Genomic DNA, 23606 nt, shown 5'->3' with positions numbered 1-23606 from the left:
TGAGGATGTCTACCTTTTCTTACCAATTTAGACTTTTTGTAGGCATTTGGTGTATTCTATGCTCTTCAAAATTCAGCAGTGAGAGGGAGTTCCAGTAAATGCTTAACCATTTGGGGATCTTGGAATTTCCCATACTTCTGTGCTGTGTAAATGGAGTTATTTAGAGGAGATCTATTTATGGGAACCCATTTTCTGTAGTCCATGAGCCCCAGAGCCTCAGATCTTGGGGAGATGCCTAATATGATTTTCAGGCCATCTCAAACTGCTTGTGGTGGAAAATAATCTTCAGTAAATCTCAGCAACCTCTAAGCATGCTCATGTCACATGCCTTGTCACCTAAGTTACCTTTTCCTTGTCAGGGGTTATGTATTAGGGTTGGTGTGCTGTAATTGGATGCACAGTTGCTTTGAATCCTGTGATCTGTGGTCCATGTGAGGGCAGGGCAGGAACAAGGAACTGTTGTTGGGTTGTTGTTGTTTTTTGTTCTGTTTTGTTTTTTGTTTTGTTTTGTTTTTTGTTTTGCTCTCAGGTGAGTTTTTCATTGATGCTTAGTGTTAGCATAGAAATGAAAGTGCCTGAGTTATTCACACATAACTTTATTCAGTCTTACCAAATTAGTTACCTGTTTTGCAAAATGTATACAGCTTTTGTCCTCACCACTTTGTCCTCCTAATGCTGACCCTCTGAGATGGGTCAGGCTGAGGAGAAGGAGATTGGCCAAAGTTTCTCAGTGAGTTTCATGGCTGAGTGTACACCAGAACTTGGATTTCCCGAATGCCCACCCAGTCCCCTCACTGCTACATCACACTGGTTCTCTTCGACCTGAACATGTTTCACAGAAATATTCTCAGTTTTTTATAGGATGTTGTCTTGCTTTAAGTATTAAATAGGTACATATTGTTGTGGTTGGTTTTTTATTTGTTTGTTTGTTTGTTTGGGGTTCTTTTCGAAGACGATAAATTCTGAAGTACAGAATTTTAGTATCTTACATCAGATGCACTTTCCATATTTTTGGAGCTACAAGTTCAGGCAATACAGGAAACATCTGGAGAACACCAAGATGCTCAGCCCTCTTTTATGCTTATGAGCCTTACCATTTTTTTACTTGTGCATGTAGTAGCTCTGTGGATTGGGTGTGAGTCTTTTCTATTTACTATTAATAATTTTGGCCATATCTGAGGGAATTTTTTTTTTTTACTTTTTGTGGAGCATTAGTCATTTACTGTATCTCACATTACTGAGAATACTCCCACGCACCCCGACCACAAAAGCTGTGGAATTGAAACTAGTATCTTTTGAACTTGTGAACCTCTGTTGTAGACTTAGTTTCATCAAGTGAAGATATATGATCTACCTTAAATTAAGATATTTATGTAGTTTAGCATAGCACAAAACAGTTACACTGAGTGGGATGTAATCCTACTAAAAATGTTGGTATTTAAATTAAAAAGTAATTTTAAAGCAGTTGTATCCTTAAACAGAGCAACAGCATTACAGGAGGGTGTGCTAACTCTCCAACTGTCTCATTTCCCTGATCTACCAAAGAAAGCACAAAAACTCTCTGAAAGTACTTCTATTTTGAAATAAAATCTTCAGCCCTATCAAAATTGGTGTTTGTAGCATAATTTTTTTGATTATTTTTAACAAAAAGGCCAGAACAGAACAACATGGTTTTGTCACAGAGCTCCGGAACCATTTTGGTTTGGCCTTCAGTGTGTATGTCATAGTATCTATGTCTTGTGGTTTGCCAGCGGATTCTATTGCATGAAACAAATTTGTATGGAAGTATAACTGTTGTTTTTCTTCCAGACTGGCAGTTCTGCCACTGTTTCTGCTCCTCACAGTTTCTCTCAGACATCTGTTACGCCAACCAGTCAGGACATCTGCAGGTAAAAAAGTTAGTTCTAGCATTGCAGTGAAATATTGCCGAAGATGGCTACACATGCACATCTTTGTGAGGTCAGGTCTCGGGTGCATGGATTGCAGTGGAGGTCTTGGAGACTTTACAAAAGAAGTATTGTAAATATCTGACTGTTCAAAGATGCAGACATTTTTGAAGTTTTCCTCCCCAAAACTGACAGTATTAAAATGTTGCCTTAGAAGCAGGCTTTTCAAAGAAAAAATACTAAGAAAAGTATAGTGCTTTAGGGCATGATATCAAGAGCCGCATATAATACTTGGGTGGCACGCCCATTGTATCTTAATGTATTTCAGGTGACCCATAAATCAGAAGCAATGCAGACACCTCAAGGGGATGTAATGTACAATGCAGGCTATAGCTGTTGTTGAACGCACAGGGTGTTGTTTTGCCTGAATGATTTCTTCTTGGCAGCTTTTTCCCATGTGGTATGATTTCTCTTCTTGGAGCACTACAGCAGCTAAAGAGAAAAACTGGGTGGGGAGGGATGGCAGGACACAGAAGAAGACAGCAGCCCCTGCCCATATATTCTGTACTTTAAAACATGGTCTCTCAGGAGTGTGTAGGAGTGCAGGCACCACCCTTTAAAGATTAGTCACGATGAGGTCCTTCATGCCCGCATACTGACTTGTCTGTTTCATGCTGCTGTTTGCTACTGCTCTGCTGCTTGCTGTTTGCCCATTCCTACACTAGCTAAAATTGTCATTTCTTCACATAATTGTATGCATTCTTTTTAATAATTGTTTTTTACTTTGTGTGCTTTTATTCCACTGTTCTGCATGCAGTTCCAGTGCAGTGTATTCTGAATGTTGTCATCACAGTCCAGTGCAATCTGCTGTTGTCTTGAAAAATCCTGTCTGCCAGAATTCTCTGACTCAAGGGTCCACTGTGACAGTAATCTGTCAGGATATGGTGCAGGCTTCCAAGAAAGATCTCCATGAGCATGATTGTGTCCATGGTCTCAAGGCTAAGAATGGAAAAACTACCCAAGCTCTGAAATTCTCCAAGTCTCTCAGTGATATGGACCAGAAGGCTCAGAGCGCCACCCAAAGCTTTAGCTACGCGGAGCGAACATGTTCAGAAGGCAAACTGACACAAACTCAGGAGCAGTGTCTAAGTCTTAACACATTTTATCACAAAGAGAAGAAAACATTCAGTCTCAGGCCCTTTACTTTTAGTAATTCCAAACTCTATTTCCAGTCGCTTTCCACCAATTACGCAAGCACCTCTGGGGCTAGTGCTAACCACAGTGCAGTCCATATTCCTCTCCTGGAGGACAAGTGTGACAACGAAATGTCCCGGAGGAAAAAATTGCTGCACTGCCTTTTCTCCTTCTCTCGTAGCACCAGTGCATGTATTCAGGAATTGGATAACTACTCGGGCTTCCTCCAGCCAGAAAAATCATCCAGTGTGATGATAGAGAGCACAGGTTTCTGTTCAGATGACATGGGAGATGATGATGTCTTTGAGGACAGTTCCTCTGTGAGGCTGAAAATTACAGACCAGCGGGCACCACTTTGTTCAGTTGAAAAGGATAGTGACCTAGACTGCCCTTCTCTCTTGTCAGAAAAATTTTCCCCGCTTTCCCCTGTATCTGTATCTGGGGATGCCTGCAGGTTGGTTTACAAAGAACCGCCTTTTTCTGTTTCTGTGCCCCCCGCATCCCCAGGTGGTGGTGATCTGCTGTGCACTTTGTGTTTCACTCTCGCTTGCTTGTTTGCTTTGATGCATTCAGTTTGAAGACCATTCTGCTCTCCCAGCTTACTAATGTGTATATGTTTGTAAACTCTTTGACAACTCAAAGCAATTTGTTTTCTCTTTTGTGATTAACCTGTAAATTTCCATGTAAATATTCCCCCCACCCCCCAATAACGTTCCTGAGGGTCTAGTGCAACACAGAGTGAGGAATTGTAGTATAGAACAGATTGTCCTCTCCCCCATTGACGCATGTGAGTCAGTCTTTGAATTCAAGTTATGGAATTAAGGATTTGAAAACTCTGAAAATGGAGTAGCCTATTTGCATGTGACATGTTGTGGGGTGTTTCAGTAATTTTCAGGGGGTTGAAACAAAAGGTCCTTTAACAGTAGCAGAAGAGGATGCCTAGGGCCGTTTTCTGGAGGAAGCAGCAGTTATTTTCTTTCCTGCAAATAATAATAATAATAATAATAATAATAATAATAATAATAATAATAATAATAATAATAATAATAAACCTGTAAAAATCAACAAAAAGCCACTTGGGGTGAATAGCAACTAGAGCAGAATTTCAGCCACTTCCTGCCCTCTCTCTACTCCATCCCTATGTGTCTATCTCAAACAATATTAGCGTTGTATTGTATACCCTGGCCAAAATCCTCTTGTATAGTTATGCTGGTGTAATGCTAATGGCATAACTTTTGGAAGCAAATTACCTCATGTTAAGAAATCACCGTAGACATTATCTGTTGCATAATTAGTCAAATGATTTCTTAACTGTTCATCTTCAAAAGTTAAACTGTTAGCATTACACTGGAGTAATTATGTAAGAGGATTTTGTGACAAACCCAGACCTACTGGGATATGCCACAGTTTCACTAAGCTGCCACCAACCATTCCCTTTAAGAAGTCACACAGACCAGGAATGGATTTTTAACAAAATAAAAGAACAAGGTTTATTAAATAACACACAGGGAAAAATAAAAGGATCAAGTGAATAAGATACAGTAACGTGGCTTAGTCTCAATCATACATACACACAGTTTGGTTCACACAGAACACTTAACTTGAAGCACAGACCCTGAACCTATCAGTTCTGGCTAACCATACAGACACCTGAACCTATCAGGTTGGTACTGACTGACACACAGTAGTACCCTGTCTGACACACAGACTCCCACTCAAGCTTCTTCTCTCAGCTCTTCTTCCAGCTTCTCCTTCTTCTCCACACAGGCTTCACATATATATACAGTACAGCCCCTCCTCCTGATGTCCCGCCTTCCACTCCCCATAGGATGGAACTTTCCCTCCAACCCCATGACAGACAGGTAACATCAGTGCTGTATGTAACACCTCCCCTCTTTATAAGTTGTTTTGTAGGGGGAAAGCTAAGGTGCTTTTCACCAAAAAACAACCTGGACCCAAAACATACAAAAACAGTTATACATACAATATCATACTTACTTATACTTACACTCTATTAGGCATTTAAACATTTACCATTAACAATACATCAAGTTACCTTTATTCATACAAACCAACATGTTTAATAAACAGACACATTTGACTTTTTGTCATCAAAATATATACATAGTCCATGTTTCTTTCGCCGTCTTCATTCTTCAGGTCTTCTTGACAAGGCGTCAGCAACACAGTTCACTGACCCTCTGACCACCTTCACTTCAAAGTCATAGTCTTGCAGGTTTAAAGCCCACCTCATAAGTTTACTATTGTGGGTTTTCATTGTCTTTAACCATTGCAGTGGTGAATGGTCAGTGCACAGAATAAAATGTCTTCCCAGATGTAAGGCTTGGCCTTCTGGATCGCGTAGACTATGGCCAGGCACTCCTTTTCCACGGTTGCCAAATGTCTCTCACCTTTCTGGAGTTTCCTACTCAGGTAGGACACTGGATGCTGGTCACCATTCTCATCCTCCTGGCAAAGAACTGCTCCTACCCCGCTGTTAGACGCATCGGTGTAGATGATGAACTCCCGGTCGAAGTCTGGAGCACGCAGCACTGGATAGTTGATGAGCGCCTGCTTCAACCTCTGGAACGCCTCCTCACAGTCGCTGGTCCACGGGATGCGGTCATCAGCCTTCTTCCTCGTCAGATCAGTCAGCGGAGCCGCAATCTCGCTAAACCTCGGGATGAACTTTCTGTAGTAGCCCACCAACCCAAGAAATGATTTGACTTTTTTCTTGGTGTTGGGTCTGGGCCAATCACGAACGGCTTCTATTTTGGCCTCTAGGGGTTTTATCACTCCTCCCCCTACTATGTGACCCAAGTATTTTACTTCTGGGCTACCCAGCTGCAGTTTGTTCTCTTTGCAGAGCCTAGGCCAAAGCACTCCCTCCCCTGGGTTAAAGCGCCTCTCTCTGCCACTCTGGTCATCCCAAGCTTTCTTTCTGACCTTTTGAGCTTGCAGGGTCTCTGCTGCTAGCTCTAGGTTTCTCTTTAGGTCATTCCTCAAGGTGTCTATGTATGTCACAACGTCTTGTGGGTCATCCTGGGTGATCTGCTCCCAATTTTGTTTGATCAAATCAAGGGGCCCTTTCACCCTTCTCCCAAATAAAAGTTCAAACGGACTGAACCCGGTACTGGCTTGTGGCACTGATCGATAAGCAAACAAAAGGGATTGCAGCTTCTGGTCCCAATTGTTTGGATTCTCTGCCAAGTAAGCCCTAATCATGCGCATTAGAGTCCCATTGAACTTCTCAGTTAACCCATTACTTTCAGGGTGATAGGCAGTGGTTTCCTTGTGCTTAATTCCACAGATTTGCCATAACCGTTTCATGAGCTTCGATGTGAACGATGCGCCCAAATCTGTGATTATTTCTGAGGCAAATCCCATCCTGGACATATACCCCACCAAGGCATCTGCCACTGTGTTAGTTTCAATGTTAGTCAAGGGTATGGCTTCAGGGTACCTCGTGGCATGGTCCACAATGGTGAGAATGAACCTGTTCCCCCTCTTTGTGGCCTTGGGCAAAGGTCCCACAATATCCACCCCTATGCATTTGAACGGAGTGTCAATCACAGGCAAAGGGCACAACTTTGCTTTGGTCCTGTCGCGGCTATTCCCCTGCCTTTGACACACATCACATTGTTTACAGAACTCCCTGATCTGCTTCCCTATGTCAGGCCAGTAAAAGTTCTGTGTGATTCTCTGCTGTGTTTTGTTCACCCCTAAGTGCGCAGCAAACATGTCAGAGTGCCCCCTTTGTAAGATCATGGGGCGATACTTTTCAGGTACCAATAGCTGACTTCGGATCCCATCTCCCCCTTTTGAGATATTCCTCAGGGTCTCTCTATACAAAATCCCCTTTTTCTCTAGAAATTTCACTGGGGTTTCAGGTGTTAGCTGGGCGTCAGTCACCTGTTCAAAACACTTTTGGAGAGTGGCGTCTGCCTTTTGCTCTTGACCAAATCGGCTGTCTGTGGTTAAGGTTTCCACCACAGCTTCTGAACTCCCCTCTGCTTCCGTCTCTGGCTCATCAGTACCCCCCTGAACTGTCCCCGTGGTGGCTTGTGAACGTGTAATCACTAGCACCCGTTTCACATGTTCAGCCAGGTCATTTCCCACGAGCACGGCTGCTGGCAGAGTCGATGAAATCGCTAGCCGCCAAACTCCCCTCCAGCCTTGAAAGTTCACAGGTACCTCCGCTACTGGCAGTGAGATCACCTGCCCCTCAATCCCTGCCACCTTCATGCTCTCATTTGGGATTACATACTCCCTAGGAATAATATCTGGATGGCACAGGGTCACCTGGGAACAAGTGTCCCTCAGCCCCCGATACTGATGGTCAAGTATTCCTACGTCCACCCCTGCTGTTTCAAACAACTGAGAATCTGTTCTCACGAGCAAGCAGCGCTTGACCTCCACAAGAGGACCATTTTCCTCAGCCTGATCAGCAGATGTAACTGTTCCAGATTGAGTAGCCATGGCAACAGGCTCCCTCAGTGACAAGGGGCTTTGCTCTTTCTGGACACAGAACACAGCTTTTGGCTTGGTTCCACTCGAATCCTGATACACAATTCCTTTTAGCTGCTTTAATTTCTCACACTCTGAGATTAGATGGCCCTTTCCCTGACAGAAATAACATTTTCTGCTATATTTTGAGTCTTTCTCATCTTGTTTTGGTTTTCCCTCCAAAATCTGAGGTCTTGGTTTCATGTCTGAGGGCTTCCCTTCACCATGGGCCCCTCCCCCTTGCTGGCTTTTCCCTGGTCCCTGAGAGTACTTGCTGTAGGTTTCTTTGGGTTTATCTACAGATTTCCACTCAGCACCTAAGGGTTTTCTTATTTGATAAATAAAATCTGCGATCTCTGCTGCTTCGGCCACAGATTTCGGTTTCCTTTCCCTCACCTGGAATTTCAGTTCCCCATGCAGGACTGAATAGAACTGTTCCAGCGCTATCAGGTCTTTGAGCTGCTGGTAGGTCTCTGTCCCCTCCTGAGATAGCCATTTCTCTAGCAGCCTCACCAATTGGGCCCCCACTTGGGTAAAAGTCTGCTCTGGTTTCTGGTGATTGACCTGAATCTTTGCCTCAGCTGTTCCGCATTTATCCCATGTCTTGCAAACACCAGTTTTTTAAACTCTGCAAAATCTTTCATCAGTTCCTCTGGCATCTCTGCATAGACTTCTGCAAGGCTGCCACTGATTAAAGATCGCATGATGGTCATCTTCTCAGTTTCCCTTACTGAGAAGTCCACAAACGCTCTTTCCACTAGGGAAAAGAACACCTCAGGACAATCTCCCTTGTGGTACACAGGGAATTTCTTCAGGTCAGCTTTAGACAATTGGCCTCCCTCAGAATCCCTATTGTTATTATTGTTCTGGTTCATCATTTCCAATTTTCTTAACTCAAACGCCATCCTTTCTTTTTCCAGAGCAATTTTCTCTCTCTCTAATCTTTCCTCCTTTTCCATTCTCTCTCTCTCTAATTCAAATTGCCTTTGTTTCTCTCTTTCCCTTTCCTCCATTTCAAATTGCCTTTCCCTTTCCTCCCTTCTTTCTCTCTCTAATCTTTCCTCCACTTCAAATTGCCTCATCCTCAGTTCATGCTGTTGGGCTAGGAGTAATTTTCTGAGTTCTGGGTTCTGTTCTCCCGTGCTGTCACCCTGCACTGAGCCAAATTCATCCTCAGAACCTTGGTCTACCTGGGGGTCTTTCACTTCACCCATTTCTGCCATTTGGCTTCGAGTCAAGGGCATAATCCCCCCCCCAGAACAGGCTGCTCTCAAAAGTCAAGCCTCAAAATAAAGCGACCACTTTTTTTTTTTTTTGCCTCAGAACCAGCTTTCAATAGATTACTGCTGTTTTTCAGCACTAACTTGCAACAGTTGCGAGCCAGAGTCTACCCCCCTCTGCTAGGCCTCTCAGCAGGCAAGCTAAATCACTTCTACTACACAGTTTTGCCTCAGCTTTTTTCCCGCCAAAACAGGCTGCCTCAGAGCTCCCTAATCTAGTCCCCAATCTGAGGTTACACGTTCTTCTACTAGCGCACCCCCCCGTGAGGTACACCTAGAAGATTACCTACGTGCTCTCAGATTGTCCCTGACTAGACCCCCCTTGCTCTGGGCACTCTTGCCAAGGCTTTGCTGTACCACTGGACAACTGGACCAGTCGTATCCCACACGCTGGACACCAATCAATGTGACAAACCCAGACCTACTGGGATATGCCACAGTTTCACTAAGCTGCCACCAACCATTCCCTTTAAGAAGTCACACAGACCAGGAATGGATTTTTAACAAAATAAAAGAACAAGGTTTATTAAATAACACACAGGGAAAAATAAAAGGATCAAGTGAATAAGATACAGTAACGTGGCTTAGTCTCAATCATACATACACACAGTTTGGTTCACACAGAACACTTAACTTGAAGCACAGACCCTGAACCTATCAGTTCTGGCTAACCATACAGACACCTGAACCTATCAGGTTGGTACTGACTGACACACAGTAGTACCCTGTCTGACACACAGACTCCCACTCAAGCTTCTTCTCTCAGCTCTTCTTCCAGCTTCTCCTTCTTCTCCACACAGGCTTCACATATATATACAGTACAGCCCCTCCTCCTGATGTCCCGCCTTCCACTCCCCATAGGATGGAACTTTCCCTCCAACCCCATGACAGACAGGTAACATCAGTGCTGTATGTAACAGATTTTAGCCCCAGTCTCTTAAAAACGGTGAAGTCCAGTTGCTCTTAAAGCAACAGTAATTTTAAGTGGTTGCACTGGCCCTGTTACTCATGTGGGAGTTGTATGATCAGCTCATCTTTAACTGGTTTGAGAGAAGGAAACTGGACACTTTTTGTCTATATTCACCACTAGAGATGGGGGTACTCATATATGAATACCCTTGTGCAGCTGGACTTAATGAGGGGCCAACCTCTGCAGCTGGCTCGTCCACTCATGCATCCACTGGCGGTGGCAGCCTCACTCATCCTTCCAGTCACTCCTGGAGCTCTGCTCTCTTCTTGCTTGGCTAGTGACTCAGCAGCCATGCAGGGAGACTCATCCTCCCCCCCCCCCCACTGCCTGGAGTGCCCAGGCGAGCAGGAAGAGAGCGGAGTTCCAGGAGCGATTGGAAGGATGACCGAGGCTTCCACTGCCGCCGGACCCATGTGTGGACCCACAGAGGCTGCCCCCTCATTAAGTCTAGCGGCGTGGGGATATTCATTATGAATATCCCTATTTCTACTCACCCCCATTTCCTTATCTCTAGACTAGGCAGCACCCTATTTTAAAAAAAGCTTCAGAGAAGAAGGGAAATGGATGTAGGTCTCATGCACACGATACAATGTTCCTAGTCCCCTTGCCATTGTTTAGGAGTCCTATCCTTCCTTCAGAGGACACAAACGGTTATCATTCAATCCGCCAAAGCCTATCACAAGATCTTTCTTGTTCTAGGCTCTCCATACACCGGGGCAGAAACTCAATTACAGTCGTTAACACGGAGGGAGCCCTAGAAGGATTCACACCAATAGAGACGATGTATCTCTGTTTTGTACCTACTTTGTCACTAAACGTGTACAGTAACTTTGCAGTGTGCAAAACTGCCGGCTGCTGTTTCCCATGCCATCATGGTTACACCAAGACTGTGGTTGAGTATCCTGCAAAGTGCCATGCAGGATAGTTGGTTGGGGGTTGGGGCAAACAAGGCTCAAGTGAGGATCCAAAAATTGGTGGAGAAAAGTTTATTGATTTGGATTCAACTCCATTTTCTCGTAAAATAATTCCTCTATAGCATTTTAAAACTTGCTTATTCAGTTCTTTGATTTTATAGAGTTCAGTGACTGTTCCAGTTAACTTATTTCTGCATGGAAACCTCATTTGTGCTCTATCTGAATGAGCATAGTGTGTCTTGGAAAATAAGTAGAGGACATTAGCTCTATAAACAATATGATGTTCTGTACTTCTTTTGCCTTCCCTTCATTGCCTTTTTTTCCCCTTGGTCTTCTCTGTTGCATCTTGTGAAATAGGCTCTAGAGCAGAATCTCAAGAGAAGCTTGAGAAATAGTGTTTGCGCTTAATTAGAATGTTCTGTGTATGTGTGTAGCCTTTTTATGTTATTGCACTTGATCAGAAATAGGTCTCGCAGTCTTTGGAAATCTGCACTAGCTGACTGTATGCATGATCTCAAATGCTACATATCTCATATTGGTCCTGTTTTCAACTGTATGTTTTCTTAGTTTGGGTGATCATTGTTTATCCCTCCGGCTAATGATTGCTGTGCTCCTGACATAGGATATGCCATTGTGAAGGAGATGATGAGAGCCCTCTAATTACTCCCTGTCACTGCACAGGAAGTCTTAATTTTGTGCATCAGGCATGTCTACAGCAGTGGATCAAGAGCTCAGACACCCGCTGCTGTGAACTCTGCAAATATGAATTCATCATGGAGACCAAATTGAAACCTTTAAGAAAAGTAGGTGCAAGGTTGGTTTTTAGATGGCTTACATTGTATTTGCGAAGGGTTTCACGGCCAGTGTCTAATGGTGGTTGTGGGTTTTTCAGGCTCTTTGGCCTTGTTCTGAAGGTTGTTCTTCCTAATGTTTCACCAGTCTCTGTGGTCGGCATCTTCAGAGGACCAGAGCACAGAGTGCTACTCCTGTCCTCTGAAGATGCAGCCACAGAGACTGGCAAAATGTTGGGAAGAACAACCTTCAGAACACGGCCAACAGGATTGTAGCCACAGCCTGAAAAACCCACAACAACCATGGCTTACATTGTTTGAGAAATATGTAATCATGGAGTGCCCTCCCTATTTCCCAGAGCTACTTAACCTACATTTATGGAGGTCCTCTGTGACCTGTTACAAACTGTATGTTAATGATATCTGAAGCAAAGGGCAGAGAGCTGTGAGATACTTAGGGCTGAAAGTCAGATAGAGTGCATGTGATGTAAGAGGATGTGCTGCTGCCTCTGCACTGAGATGCTGTCTGTGCTGCTGCTGCTGTGATGCATGTGGGTATGACAGAGAAACACTCTATGTGGGAGGCCCTGTCGCTGCCCTTGGCTGCAAAGTGCCACTTGTGCGCATGTATGTCAGGAGCTGCTGATGCATACATTTGTTTGCATGAAGGAGCAGGAGGAAGAGAGATTGACAAACTCTTCCAGCGGTGGTTGTCTGGGAGAGAGATGCACTGCTGGTGTACATGACAGGAAAATAAAACAGACAAGCCATCTTTTTTTCACACATTTGTCCAAAGCTTAGAGGGAGCAGGGTCATGCCAGCTAGTCCTTCCTCTCCTGTCATGGGTGCCAAGTCATCCGAGGCAGCCAACTGGCCACCTCCTCTCCTGCAGACATTTGTGCTGTGTGTGAACATGAGGGGCAGGACTAGTCATTGTGGCCCTAAGTTTCATTTGTGTCTTGATGTAATGCAGAAGGGAGAGGACTGAAGAGAACCATGCTGGGTTTTTTCTGTGATCAGTGCCATCTGTGATGCAAAATGTGTGGGATAAGTGCTGTCATCTTAGATTTGGCCTTTTGCTCCCAAGACAATGCAGAAATAACAAGAGTGGATGTTGTTATAAAAGCACAGATTATAGGAGGATAATTCAGATGGGCATAATCCAAGATTTTTGTAAATGTTGCTGAGATAATGTCATTGATATATTTTCAACATGTTAAAGTACACTCTAAATGCTAACTTTGCAGAGTGCCAGGCAGCACTATCAAGTCGGTGAGCTTTAGCACCAGCAGAGATCCACTATAGCAGAGGATGACCGGCTGTCTCCCATTTCCCCATCCCCCATTTTCCCCAGAGTTCTGTAGGAAGAAGGGATCCATCATGATGTCAGTACTGCTGGTTGTAACAATATCAAGTTCACATTTATGTGAGGAGAATTACGGGAAGTGAAGGACAACAGCAAATAGGACACTTCAACTGTCTCACGTGTGTTTTGGAGTTCAGCTGGACCAAACAAAGACTGCATGGCATTTTTAATAGCGCTTCTGTTATTAAATGTATACAAGTACAGTAATACATTTTCCCTTCAGGAGGGAAACATAGATTGATAAGCAATGTGAATATTAAGTAATATGTTAAACACAGAAACTGCATGCACTTCAGTTTTCTGCTGCTAATTTGGCAACAAGTCTATCCATGTCAGTTCAATACCGTGGTTACAATCCTGTTGAGTACCTACACATTCATTACTCAGTGTTACACAAGTGGTAGTACTCATTGCACCAAGACAGAGGTGCTATCCTCAAAGAACATATGCAGGCACATTGTGCAGTCAGTCAAAAGGGGAACCAAGCAATTGATTCTGCAAGGAAATTGCCTGGGCAGAATGCCTGGCAGATTTATGCAGGCATAATGTTATGTTGCACCTTCACAAACTGGATTCTGAACAATTAAAGTTGGATTCTGGCCATTCTGTGGTGTCCCAGTATTACTTTAATAATCTAACAATTATATTTTTTTGGATTTCTTTGTAGTGGGAGAAGCTGCAGATGACAGCTAGTGAACGGAGGAAGATCATGTGTTCTGTAACTTTCCATGTAATTGCTATCACTTGCGTGGTTTGGTCTCTGTATGTTCTCATAGATCGAACTGCTGAAGAGATTAAACAAGGGGAGACCACTGGTATGTTTGCTTAGCTTTTCTTGCCAGAGTGCTTGTGAAAAAATTTTGGTGGTCGTCTAATGAATGTGGGACACCCAGTATGGTATAGTGGATAGAGTGTCAGAGTGGGATTCAGGATGTCTGGGTTTGAATCTCCACTAATGGTGGTGGAGGGCATGAAACTGGGTACAATCACTCCTGAAATGTCTCACTTACCTTGAAAACCTTATTAGGGTCACTGCAGTTCTGTTCCAGGTTGACAACCCATAATGCAAACAGTGAATGCAGATGCTCTTCTGGTTTTTGAGGCTCCAGAATGGAAAGGAAGTTGTCTTTGTGGCAGTCTTTCTTCTGTTCGTGGGCAAAACCGGGTACAACTCTTTGCTTTTTTTTTTAAGTAAAAATGAAATCAGAGATCTTTATGTTCATGTCACACACCTATGACATGAACACATATTACTTGATTTCCTTTTTGCCTTCTTTGGTTCAAATTGGTTTTGTCTGGCATTGGGCCTCTACTTGCTTACTTGCTGACCATTATGCCTGAACCAAGAATAATAGGAAAAACCCCTTCTGGTGCATTCCTTTTCTTAGCCATTTTCTAGCTCACTTCACCTATTGAACCCTCTCATTTTGAAAGCTGCCCCCAACTTTCCACTTCTGAAGCAATCACATTAATTTGCTTGCTATAGAAAGCCACAAGTGCTACAAGAAACTCAGGATATTGCCTTATGCAGATTCTTACTATCTTGGTTTCCTTTCCAATGAAACACTAACAGCTTCCGGTAACAAGAATGTTAGTACAGTGTGGGGGAAGGGGATGAGAACTACAGTGGGTCGCAAGGCCAACTTCCCCTTATGATGTGCCACAGGCTGAGTCTTCCAGTGTTGGATATTGATGCCTAAGTGTAGCAGATTGAACCACAGAATCCTACTTTGTGACCTTGTTTAATCCTGGGCCGATCATATACTCTAACATGGAATAAAAGGGAATACCTCTGACCCCCTGCACAGCTTGAAAGAATGGTGCAATTAATGTCTAATAACTGGGAGAATACAATGCTACATATGCATAGTTTCAGAATTACAGTACATTTTGTTTCCCATCCCTTGTCCAGAAACTGAGCTAACATTTGGATAAAAGATATCCCTAATTTAACAGTAGTCATGTTCAGGCATAAAGTTACGCTTTTATTGAACATGCCAGGGCTTGTATCAGAAGCAGGCAAAGAAACTGCTGACTTATTTTGCCAAATGTTGATTTTTTTTCCCACCATGTCTGCAAATTACGTGGCTGGTGTCCTAGATGGCTTTATGGTGGGCCAGGTCTCCTTTAGCCTCAGGGTGTTACTGGTTTGCCTGCCATTGGCCAGCTGCAGAATAGAGGCAAGGAACAATGAATATTTGTTCTTCGAAATCCTGGCATGGCCCTGAAGCAAACACAGGCTCAAAATGTCCTCCTTTTCCTCCAGTCCTAAGTATTTGCCAGTAGCTTACAGCTATGGCTACATCTCCTTGGGTCTGAAACTTGCCAGCATACATGTCCCCTGCTCAAATATGTCTGACCTGCAATGAAGAAAGCTGTGGAGCTTCTCATCAACCAGTGTCATATCCCCCCCACCCAAAAAACCGTTTCTGCTTCTTCAGGGAACCCCCTGGAAAATAAATTAGCATTTTATTTTTCAGCCACGCAGAATGGATTCTCCTAGTAGACATGTACTTTATTCATTTCAGGCAATATCAAAAAAGTTTGCAGCACAGAATTTGGCCACTTGTCTCGTAATATAGGGGTATTGTCAGAGAGCAGCAACTGGACATAATCCTCCTCTGATCTCCTGGGAGATTTACAGAGGTTTCCATGTGTTGATTCCGGGATTTTTTTTCAGAGACAGGCCAAACAGTTTAGTGCTGTTTCTTGCCTAGGGAAGATTAAACATCTTTGGAACTCATGCCATAAGGAGCTATGTATTGAACTGTGATCATAGCCTAACCGTTCTTACAGTAAACAAATGCTCCTACAAGAGGCTGCAATCTGTATGGTTGAACAAACTTCATGCTGCTTCTTTCCTTTTCATATAGTTGTTTTGTGTTTTGTCAAGGGTAGAATTCATGCAAAGAGGACCATTTGGTTTTCACATAAGGCTTGTGTAACTAGCTATGGCTATTTGCAAGTAACTGTGAGATGCTAGGATACATCTCGGTTCCAGAACTTGGCAACGTGTGCCCTGGCACCTCATCAGGCGACCAAGTCAAGTTACACAAACTTACACAAACACCAAGGGGATTCTGGCAACTGTGTCTTTGTGTAAGTAGAGCAAACCTTCTAGCCCATACATTAATGACTGAAACCAAGCAAGAACAAAATGCACAGTGAATAAAAATATAGGTGTCACACCAAGATCTAGTAAGCTAATAAATACTGGCCAGAATCCTATTGCTTACATATGCCATATCAGTGTATATTCAACAATGTAAACCACAATAGCAAATTGCCACTAGTTAAGAAGTCACTGTTTATATTACTCATTGTGCGTTAGTAACATGACTTAGTATGTAGTAAGGAGTATAAGCAGCAATTATTTAACTAATGGCAATTTGCTGTAGTTATTTTATGTTATTATGCATATCCTGGCATCCTTAAGCAATAGGATTCTGGCTACTAAGTTTTAAAATGCAAAAGAAATCCATAGTTGGTTTTTTTCCTTATTCTTGTCCAGACCAATCTCCTTCCTATCACCCTATTTTTAATGTAATGTTGCTGTTTTTTTGTGTTTCTTGAATTTAAGCCACTGTCACCCCACCCCCAACTCCTATCCATACAGACCCAATAGCATCTGGTGTAAGTCTTTTGATCTTTGTGAGTGCAGTATTAGTACCTGTCTAAAACTGTATCTGTCTTCTTTGTGAGTATTGTTGTGCACAATGAGCACAGAATGCTAATTTATTCTGCATTTTTATATATATCAAATGAGGCGTTGTCTGCCTGCTTTTGTCAAGGGCGAAGCAGGAGCATTGCATCCTTTAAAGGATGGGCAGAGAGGGAATGTTGGAGGGCAGAACCACAGCAGCAAAAGAAAATTTGTTTAGCCCTCTAGAATTGTCAGGCAGCAACAGATGGCTGGGAATTTGGACTGGGGAACCTGTGGCTGCCCAGCTGTTCTTGGACATCTCTGCCCTTGCCAGCCATGCCAGTGATAAGGAATGAGCTGGAGATGGACAGTTTCCTCACTCCTGTGTTAGAGTGGAGTTCCTAACCCAGTTGGCATGATTAACTTACTTCTAAGATCTTTATACTATCTGCCAAAGCAAGTGGATGCTGTGTCTTCTCACTCCTTGGCCTCCAGGGCAGTCTGCTGTCTGGTGCGACCTCAGTTTACCCAGGAACATCTTTCTTAACTACCAAAAGCAAGTAGTTATTTTGGATAGGGCTTCTGTGAATTGGAGTTATTTGGTAGGTGCAAAGTTGTGCCTTGAATGGATACTCCTGGCCAGAAACGAGTAAAAATAGCCCATGGCCCCTCCTGAAGCTAGTGGGGAAAGATGATCTTGTTATGATGAAAGTGGATATGGAATAGAATGCATTGGAATGAGACGGAAAGGTAAGGTCTGGGAAATACCAAGACAAGCCTAGCCCCATTCGTTGTTTATTCTTTTAACTGCTCTTTCCTGGCATCTCTATGGCTTGAATAGGCCATCAAAAGAAGACAGCCCTGACCTTAGGATAACAAGGTTAGATGTAAGGAGAAGCTATGGTTAATGCAAGCCAGAATTAACAAGCCAGTTTCAAATTGTACTTTCAGATTGTGATTAGTAGCCCACAAACGAGTAACAGTTAGTTAGCCTGATTTCAGAGATAGCAAATAAAGCATAATTGCTAAGCAAACTGTTGCTCAGAGCTGCGTCCAAACATGGGGTCTCAGTGTTTGAGATGCCATGTTGTCTTCTCGCTGTGTGGCCAAAATAAGATCATGTTATCATAGTGAGAGATGGAGGGATGTCAAGCTTTACTGCTCTGTAGATTTCTTTGCTGGTTTGGAAGTAACAAGCCAAAATGAATTTTCTCTTAATTTTCTTAGTTTATATGCATCTGCATTTCAGTCATATGCTTTGCAAACTGTTTATAGATCTGCGTATAAATCACCACTTTCTAAAGGGTCTTGAATCAGAAGATTTGTCATGCCTTTCTTTAATGGGGCATTTTATGCTAACTCTCGAAACTTCTGAAACTTTTCTCCAGGTATTCTAGAGTGGCCATTTTGGACTAAACTAGTGGTTGTGGCTATTGGTTTCACTGGAGGAATTCTGTTCATGTATGTTCAGTGCAAAGTCTACATACAGCTGTGGAAAAGACTTAAGGCTTATAACCGTGTAATTTATGTACAGAACTGTCCAGAAGCAAGCAAGAAAAACATGTTTGAGAAAACAATGCTAACTGAGCCAAATCTCGAAAATACAAATGTTCTTGCAAATCATCATGCAGAGACTAACAGTTCACCTTGCACAGAGCCTGAAGACTCCAGGGGAAATATTCTCCTTATCTGACATACTCTGTTTTCCATGAAGACTTGCACCAGCCTTGTTTTTGGCCATTTGAAGTCAGCTAAGACAGAGTTGGCAGAGTCTTGTTTTCTTACAAAACATTTCAGGATTACTACAGCTGCATATCTCAAGATGCCCTGCGCGAAGGAATACAGGATTGATTACAAGATGTGTAGATGAGACAGAACATGGTTAGGCACTTTAAAGAATAGTCTTTTTTTGGGAGCTCACATTAAAAGAAAAACTGTGTTCTAATGGGATAGTTAATGCCATTACTACTTTCATTACTGTACGAATTAACTAAAGGCGGCACCTTGGAGTTAAAATATGTGCTCATGCTTTAACTGCACTCTCAATGCTTGTGTATATATTTATGTCTATGTACATGTACAGACAAATCTAGTATGTTAGGGAGAGGCCCCCTCCCACAAACTCATGAGTCTTATGTAAATACCACAAACAATTTGCTCAAGCTGGGATTTTGCTTCATAATGTAAAAAAGGGGTTTTCAATGCAGTGGGCACTTTTAATCATTTTTACTTTATAATTTGAAAGAATTTCATTTCAAAATACTCCTTTGAATTATTGAAGACCCGTTTCTACTAGAGATTTAACCACTTGCCTTAAAACTACAGAAAAGTCAATTTGGTTTGTATATGTAAAGTCCACAGTTTTTCTTAAGCCTACAGTAAATAATGTCTTGGCATTTTTTCTAAGAACATATTTTTAAGAGAATATTGCACATGTGAATTTTGTAACAAAGAATAATGGTTATTGTAAACAAACTGAATGTTTGATTTAGCCTATACAATGGTTTCAGTGTTCTGAATGACATATCTCGAGTGATGTCAGCAGACAGCCCAGCAGATGTAAATTTCTCATACAATGAAGAACAAAGGGAATTTTGATGCTGCATTTTAACTCGTGTACTCCACTGCATAAGTAAGGGCCATTGGTTTATTATGCTGCTGTTGTGCATTTCATCTGTCATTTCCATCTTCTAATTTGAAGAAGAATGATTCACAGGAATTAATGAATTGCACATATTTCACACATATATGTGCATATATATGTTTATGTGTGCGTATTTACATGTTTGTCTTGGGAGGAGACATATGCTAATTCCAGTGAGGGTTGGAACCTTTGATTAGTTAATTGAATACAATGTCTAAGAGGGACCACTGGCATTCTGGGAGATGACTTTCATCTATTTGAGCATTTGCAATTCTGGTTTTTATTTTCCTTTTTTTCTTTCCTTTTCTTTTTTAATGTTCTGGTTTTGCTCCCAAATAACTTCTGCAAACTGCAATCCTCTAGCAGACCAACAAAAACAATTGTTTTGATTTTAGACACAAAAGTTAATGCTTTGATGAATGCGAACTTGTTATCAAACTTAAATTAACTTTACTACTGTTAAGAGCTTAAAATGTATTGTGTATGATTTAGTATTTGAAATTGTACTGCTGTGTATACTTATGACATTTTAAATGTATGAACGTCCTAGTTTTGGTTAAAACAATAATTGTTGATATACTGACACAGAGAATAGAATTTCAAACTTAACTCTAATCTGTAAGTATATTTTTCTTTTTCCCAGTTGAGAAAACTGAGAAAGAAATCAAACCAAAGTTAAAATTTGAAATATCAGTATTACAGTCAACTTTGTCCTTAGCATTGGATCCTACATCGTGTTTTAAAAAATGAGATACAGTTTTACTCTTATTTACCACCAAGCAGAAACAGGTCAAATTTCCCATGTGGTTGCTGTAACCATAAAAGGGGATGTTGCAGGAAGAAAAGGAAGAAAAAACAAACAAACCAGGGCGTTGGGGCAGGGACTTCCTGCCTTCTTGGCAACAACCTGGTGGCTTTTTTAATTTGACAGCTGCTTTGCCTTAGATTGTCTTTTGCTGCCATAGTACCCTGTTTCCCCAAAAATAAGCCCCAGTTAAGTGAAACTCTGCCCTCCACCATTGTGCAGCAACCAGAAGATGACAGGACTGTATTTGAATAAACGTTGATTGTACATGAAAAAAAAAATAAAACATCCCCTGAAAACAAGTCCTAATGTGTGTTTTTGGAGCAAAAATTAATATAAGACCCTGTCTTATTTTTGTGGAAACACGGTACACTGCCATGTTAAAGGAGGAAATGATCAAACAGGGTAACTTCCTGCAATGTAAATTAAGGAATGGCAATACATTCTTGAAGGCTTTCACGGCCGTGATCCAATGGTGGTTGTAGGTTTTTTTGGGCTGTTTGGCCGTGTTCTGGAGGGTTTTTTTCCCTAACGTTTTGCCAGTCTCTGTGGTTGGCATCTTCAGAGGACAGGAATGACAATACATTTAAATACTATTAGTATATCATTATATCCAGTGTGGTGTAGTGGATAGAGTGATGGAGTAGGACACAGGAGGCCTGTGGAACTGGTAAAACTATTCCTTAAATATCTTACCTTTGAAAAGCCCTATTTGGGTTTTGACTTGATGGCACATATCAATATCGTTATTTTATGCTCACATAGACTGAATTGGAGAACTGAATTCACTTGAACTTGAGACTTGCTGCTGCATGAAATATGTTAGAAGTCTGCACATCTTACAGTAATGTAACAAAAGTAGCCTTTTGGAACTAATCTTTATATTTTACTTTGTAAATAATATCCTTGAAAAAGCTACCATGAAAAAGTTGTATCTTTTTAATTTAAATAGCCCCCCCGATTTCTGCCTTTAGCCTTGGGTTATCAATTTCAGAAAATTGATAGTTGGCATTCATTAGAAGAAGCATCTCAGTTCACAGTTACTACCTTAATAGCATGTGGATATTTTGACACATCTAGTATTTTACTGGCAGATTAGAAGGCACATAAGCAGCAAGAGGAATAGTGGATGTTTACTAATGGAGTGGTATACAAATCAAATAAATTATGTTGGGGAAAAAAGGCTTGCTGTCATTTTGCAGAACCAATATGCTTGAGAGTATGGCTGTGGAGGGTGTCTCTGACCGGATATTGGACATGATTCAAAGATAGACATTCAGGCTTGGAATGCAAGAAGCAGAAAACACAAAACTACCACAAAGCGTCCCTTCCATCTCTGCAGTTCTAAAATTATTAGATTATTAACCCCATCAAAGGTCTTCCAATAAATAATCAAAGGGTGCTAATGAGCCTTGCCCAGTCCATATTGGAAGCTAGGATTAAAACTATGCATCTCTTCCTAAGATGTTACGATTCACACAAATTGAAAACTATTTGAATTAGCAAAACAAAGTACGGCAATGAAGAGGCAGAAGCTCAAGACAACAACCAACAAAACATTTACTTTAAAATTATCAGCAATCTGCTACTAACAGAGCAGAGAAATGAAGAGGTGCAAGATGAAAATGAATATATGGCTTCAAGGACATTACACAGTCGCTTCCTGTGATTGGAAATTTCTGATGAGGTTCTTGCTTGAGATTGCAAGGAAGACCAATGCTATAGCAAAATCCAGGTCCCTGCTTGCTTTCCCCGTATGAGGCATACTGGATGATTTCTTTTTAGTGTCCAGATCAGCCTGCAACAATTCAGACTGATGCAAATCTGCATACCATCACTAAATAGGTCTGAATCAGCTCAGTCTAATTTGGCTGAATCAGTTGTGCAGCCCTACGTGGCAGACTTCTGGTCTGGTCCAAAACTTCATATCTTCTTCCAGTCATATTTCTGCATTTGATATTGTTTCTATTAGCAATGTTAGAATAGTGGTCAGAATCTTGTTGCTTAGCATACTAAATTGCACCAGAGTTGGCCCATTGAAGCAACGGGGATTTATTGAGTCAACTCCTCTGTAAGTTCCATTGATTCAAGTGGGCCTATTCTGACTGTGGTTTACTGTGCTAAAGTAGAGTATTTAGAGTAGGCCTATTTGAATCAATTGGACATATGGAGAAGTTGACTCAGAAAACCCAATTAATTTAGTGGGCCTACTCTTGTAATTTACTATGTTAAGCAAAAGATTTTGGCCATTATAACATTGCTTTTTTAAAATAGAGTTCATTAACATAGACAATAAAGTCAGATTTCTCTAGGATGAAAATATGAAGATGAAATTAACGAGCCTTTACTACTTGGCAGAAACATACATACTTTTGCCTGTGGGCAGCCTTGAGCAATGGAATTTCAAGGCAAAGAACCAGTACTGAAATTGCTGTCCAGGAGCCACTCTGTCCTTCAAAATGGCAGCCAAAGAAAGACTTCCAATGATTACAGTGAGTAGGTGGCTTGACTGGAAAGATTGCACGTTACCTATTTAGATTATTTATTAGCTATAACAGGCTAAGCCTTATCAGTCTGACCATGGAGTTTCCATTGTACTAGCTGTAGGTTCTGAAATGTCTTCAAAAGCAGCCATGTATACATAAAAGTAAATTGCAGTAGATGGACATTAGCTAAGCATGAGTACCTAATTACTTATAGAAGAGGTTGCCATGTTAGTCTGTGCTAGCATATCAGGCAAAACAATAAAAAAAAAGAGTGAGACTAGGTGCTATATTTTAATGTGGGTTTTTGTGGACAAGTCCACTTCCTCAGTCTAAGAAAGTCCACAAAAGCTCACATTAAATATAGTAGTCTTTAATATGCCACAATGTTTTTGTCTGAATGCTCAGATGTCAAGGTTTCCCATCTGTTGAGATCCATTCCTAAGGTCTTATAATGCAGGTGGAAGGTATGCAGTATATTGGTTGATGGGCTACACAAGCTTTTAAAATTTGTTTATAATTGGCACCATGGGGGCTCCAGCTTCCTGTGTCTCACTCTCCCAAGGCTATGCATTCCTGGAATAAAATGTCTACACCAAAAACTAAAATAAAACCCCATACTGTTGTCCCCATGGAGACGCTCTGGTTACTGGCACATCATTCTGGAACCACTTTTGAGTATTTTGTTCTGCATTGCCCATTCTCATGCTGCCTATTTCTCACAGCTACTTGCTGTTGCCACCTGCCAAGTCACTCCCAGTATTGAAGTTGTCAGCAAAGTCCGTTCTCCTAAAAGAAACAGACCGCTCGGAATAGAGAGGGTCCTGAGTTAGTGTACTCCTGTGTGAGATGAAATGAGTAACTGTCTCATCTCAGGCAGATACACCACACTCCTTTCCCAAGTCCATTCCCATTTAAAAATCATTGAGAACCAGAATATAATCATGAGTCACAGAGTCATTAAGATCTCCCAGTACTCAAGAAAATATTGGACTCAAGGTAGCATAGTTCCGTGGCCTGAAAGAAATCAAATAAGTTTGGTAGCAGGATTGTTTCTGTTCAAGAGATCAAACATAAGATCTTTGGTATATTTGTTTTATTAGAAAAATTAAGATTTAAAAGAA

General features: G+C 41.8%; 1 protein-coding gene across 5 annotated transcripts in view; it reads left to right on the top strand.

Moving 5' to 3' along the window:
- The window catches only part of MARCHF8 (uncharacterized), a 54565-nt gene that overhangs the window by 11043 nt on the left and 19916 nt on the right, over positions 1-23606 (top strand). For 3 of the 5 annotated variants that reach the window (XM_072998323.2, XM_072998322.2, XM_078392467.1), the window contains 5 exons: positions 1810-1889; positions 2704-3534; positions 11373-11553; positions 13575-13722; positions 17939-20301. In XM_072998323.2, coding sequence (XP_072854424.2) covers positions 1810-1889; positions 2704-3534; positions 11373-11553; positions 13575-13722; positions 17939-18243 — 1545 coding nt within the window. In that variant the 3' untranslated portion in view covers positions 18244-20301. Of the gene's footprint in view, positions 1-1809; positions 1890-2703; positions 3535-11372; positions 11554-13574; positions 13723-17938; positions 20302-23606 lie in introns of those variants that run through there. The other 2 variants (XM_072998325.2, XM_072998324.2) reach the window with 2 other exon arrangements.

The sequence above is a fragment of the Pogona vitticeps genome, chromosome 4 (assembly GCF_051106095.1).
Source record: "Pogona vitticeps strain Pit_001003342236 chromosome 4, PviZW2.1, whole genome shotgun sequence".
Taxonomy (NCBI): Eukaryota; Metazoa; Chordata; class Lepidosauria; order Squamata; family Agamidae; genus Pogona; species Pogona vitticeps.
This window is presented reverse-complemented; position numbering and strand designations above follow the sequence as displayed.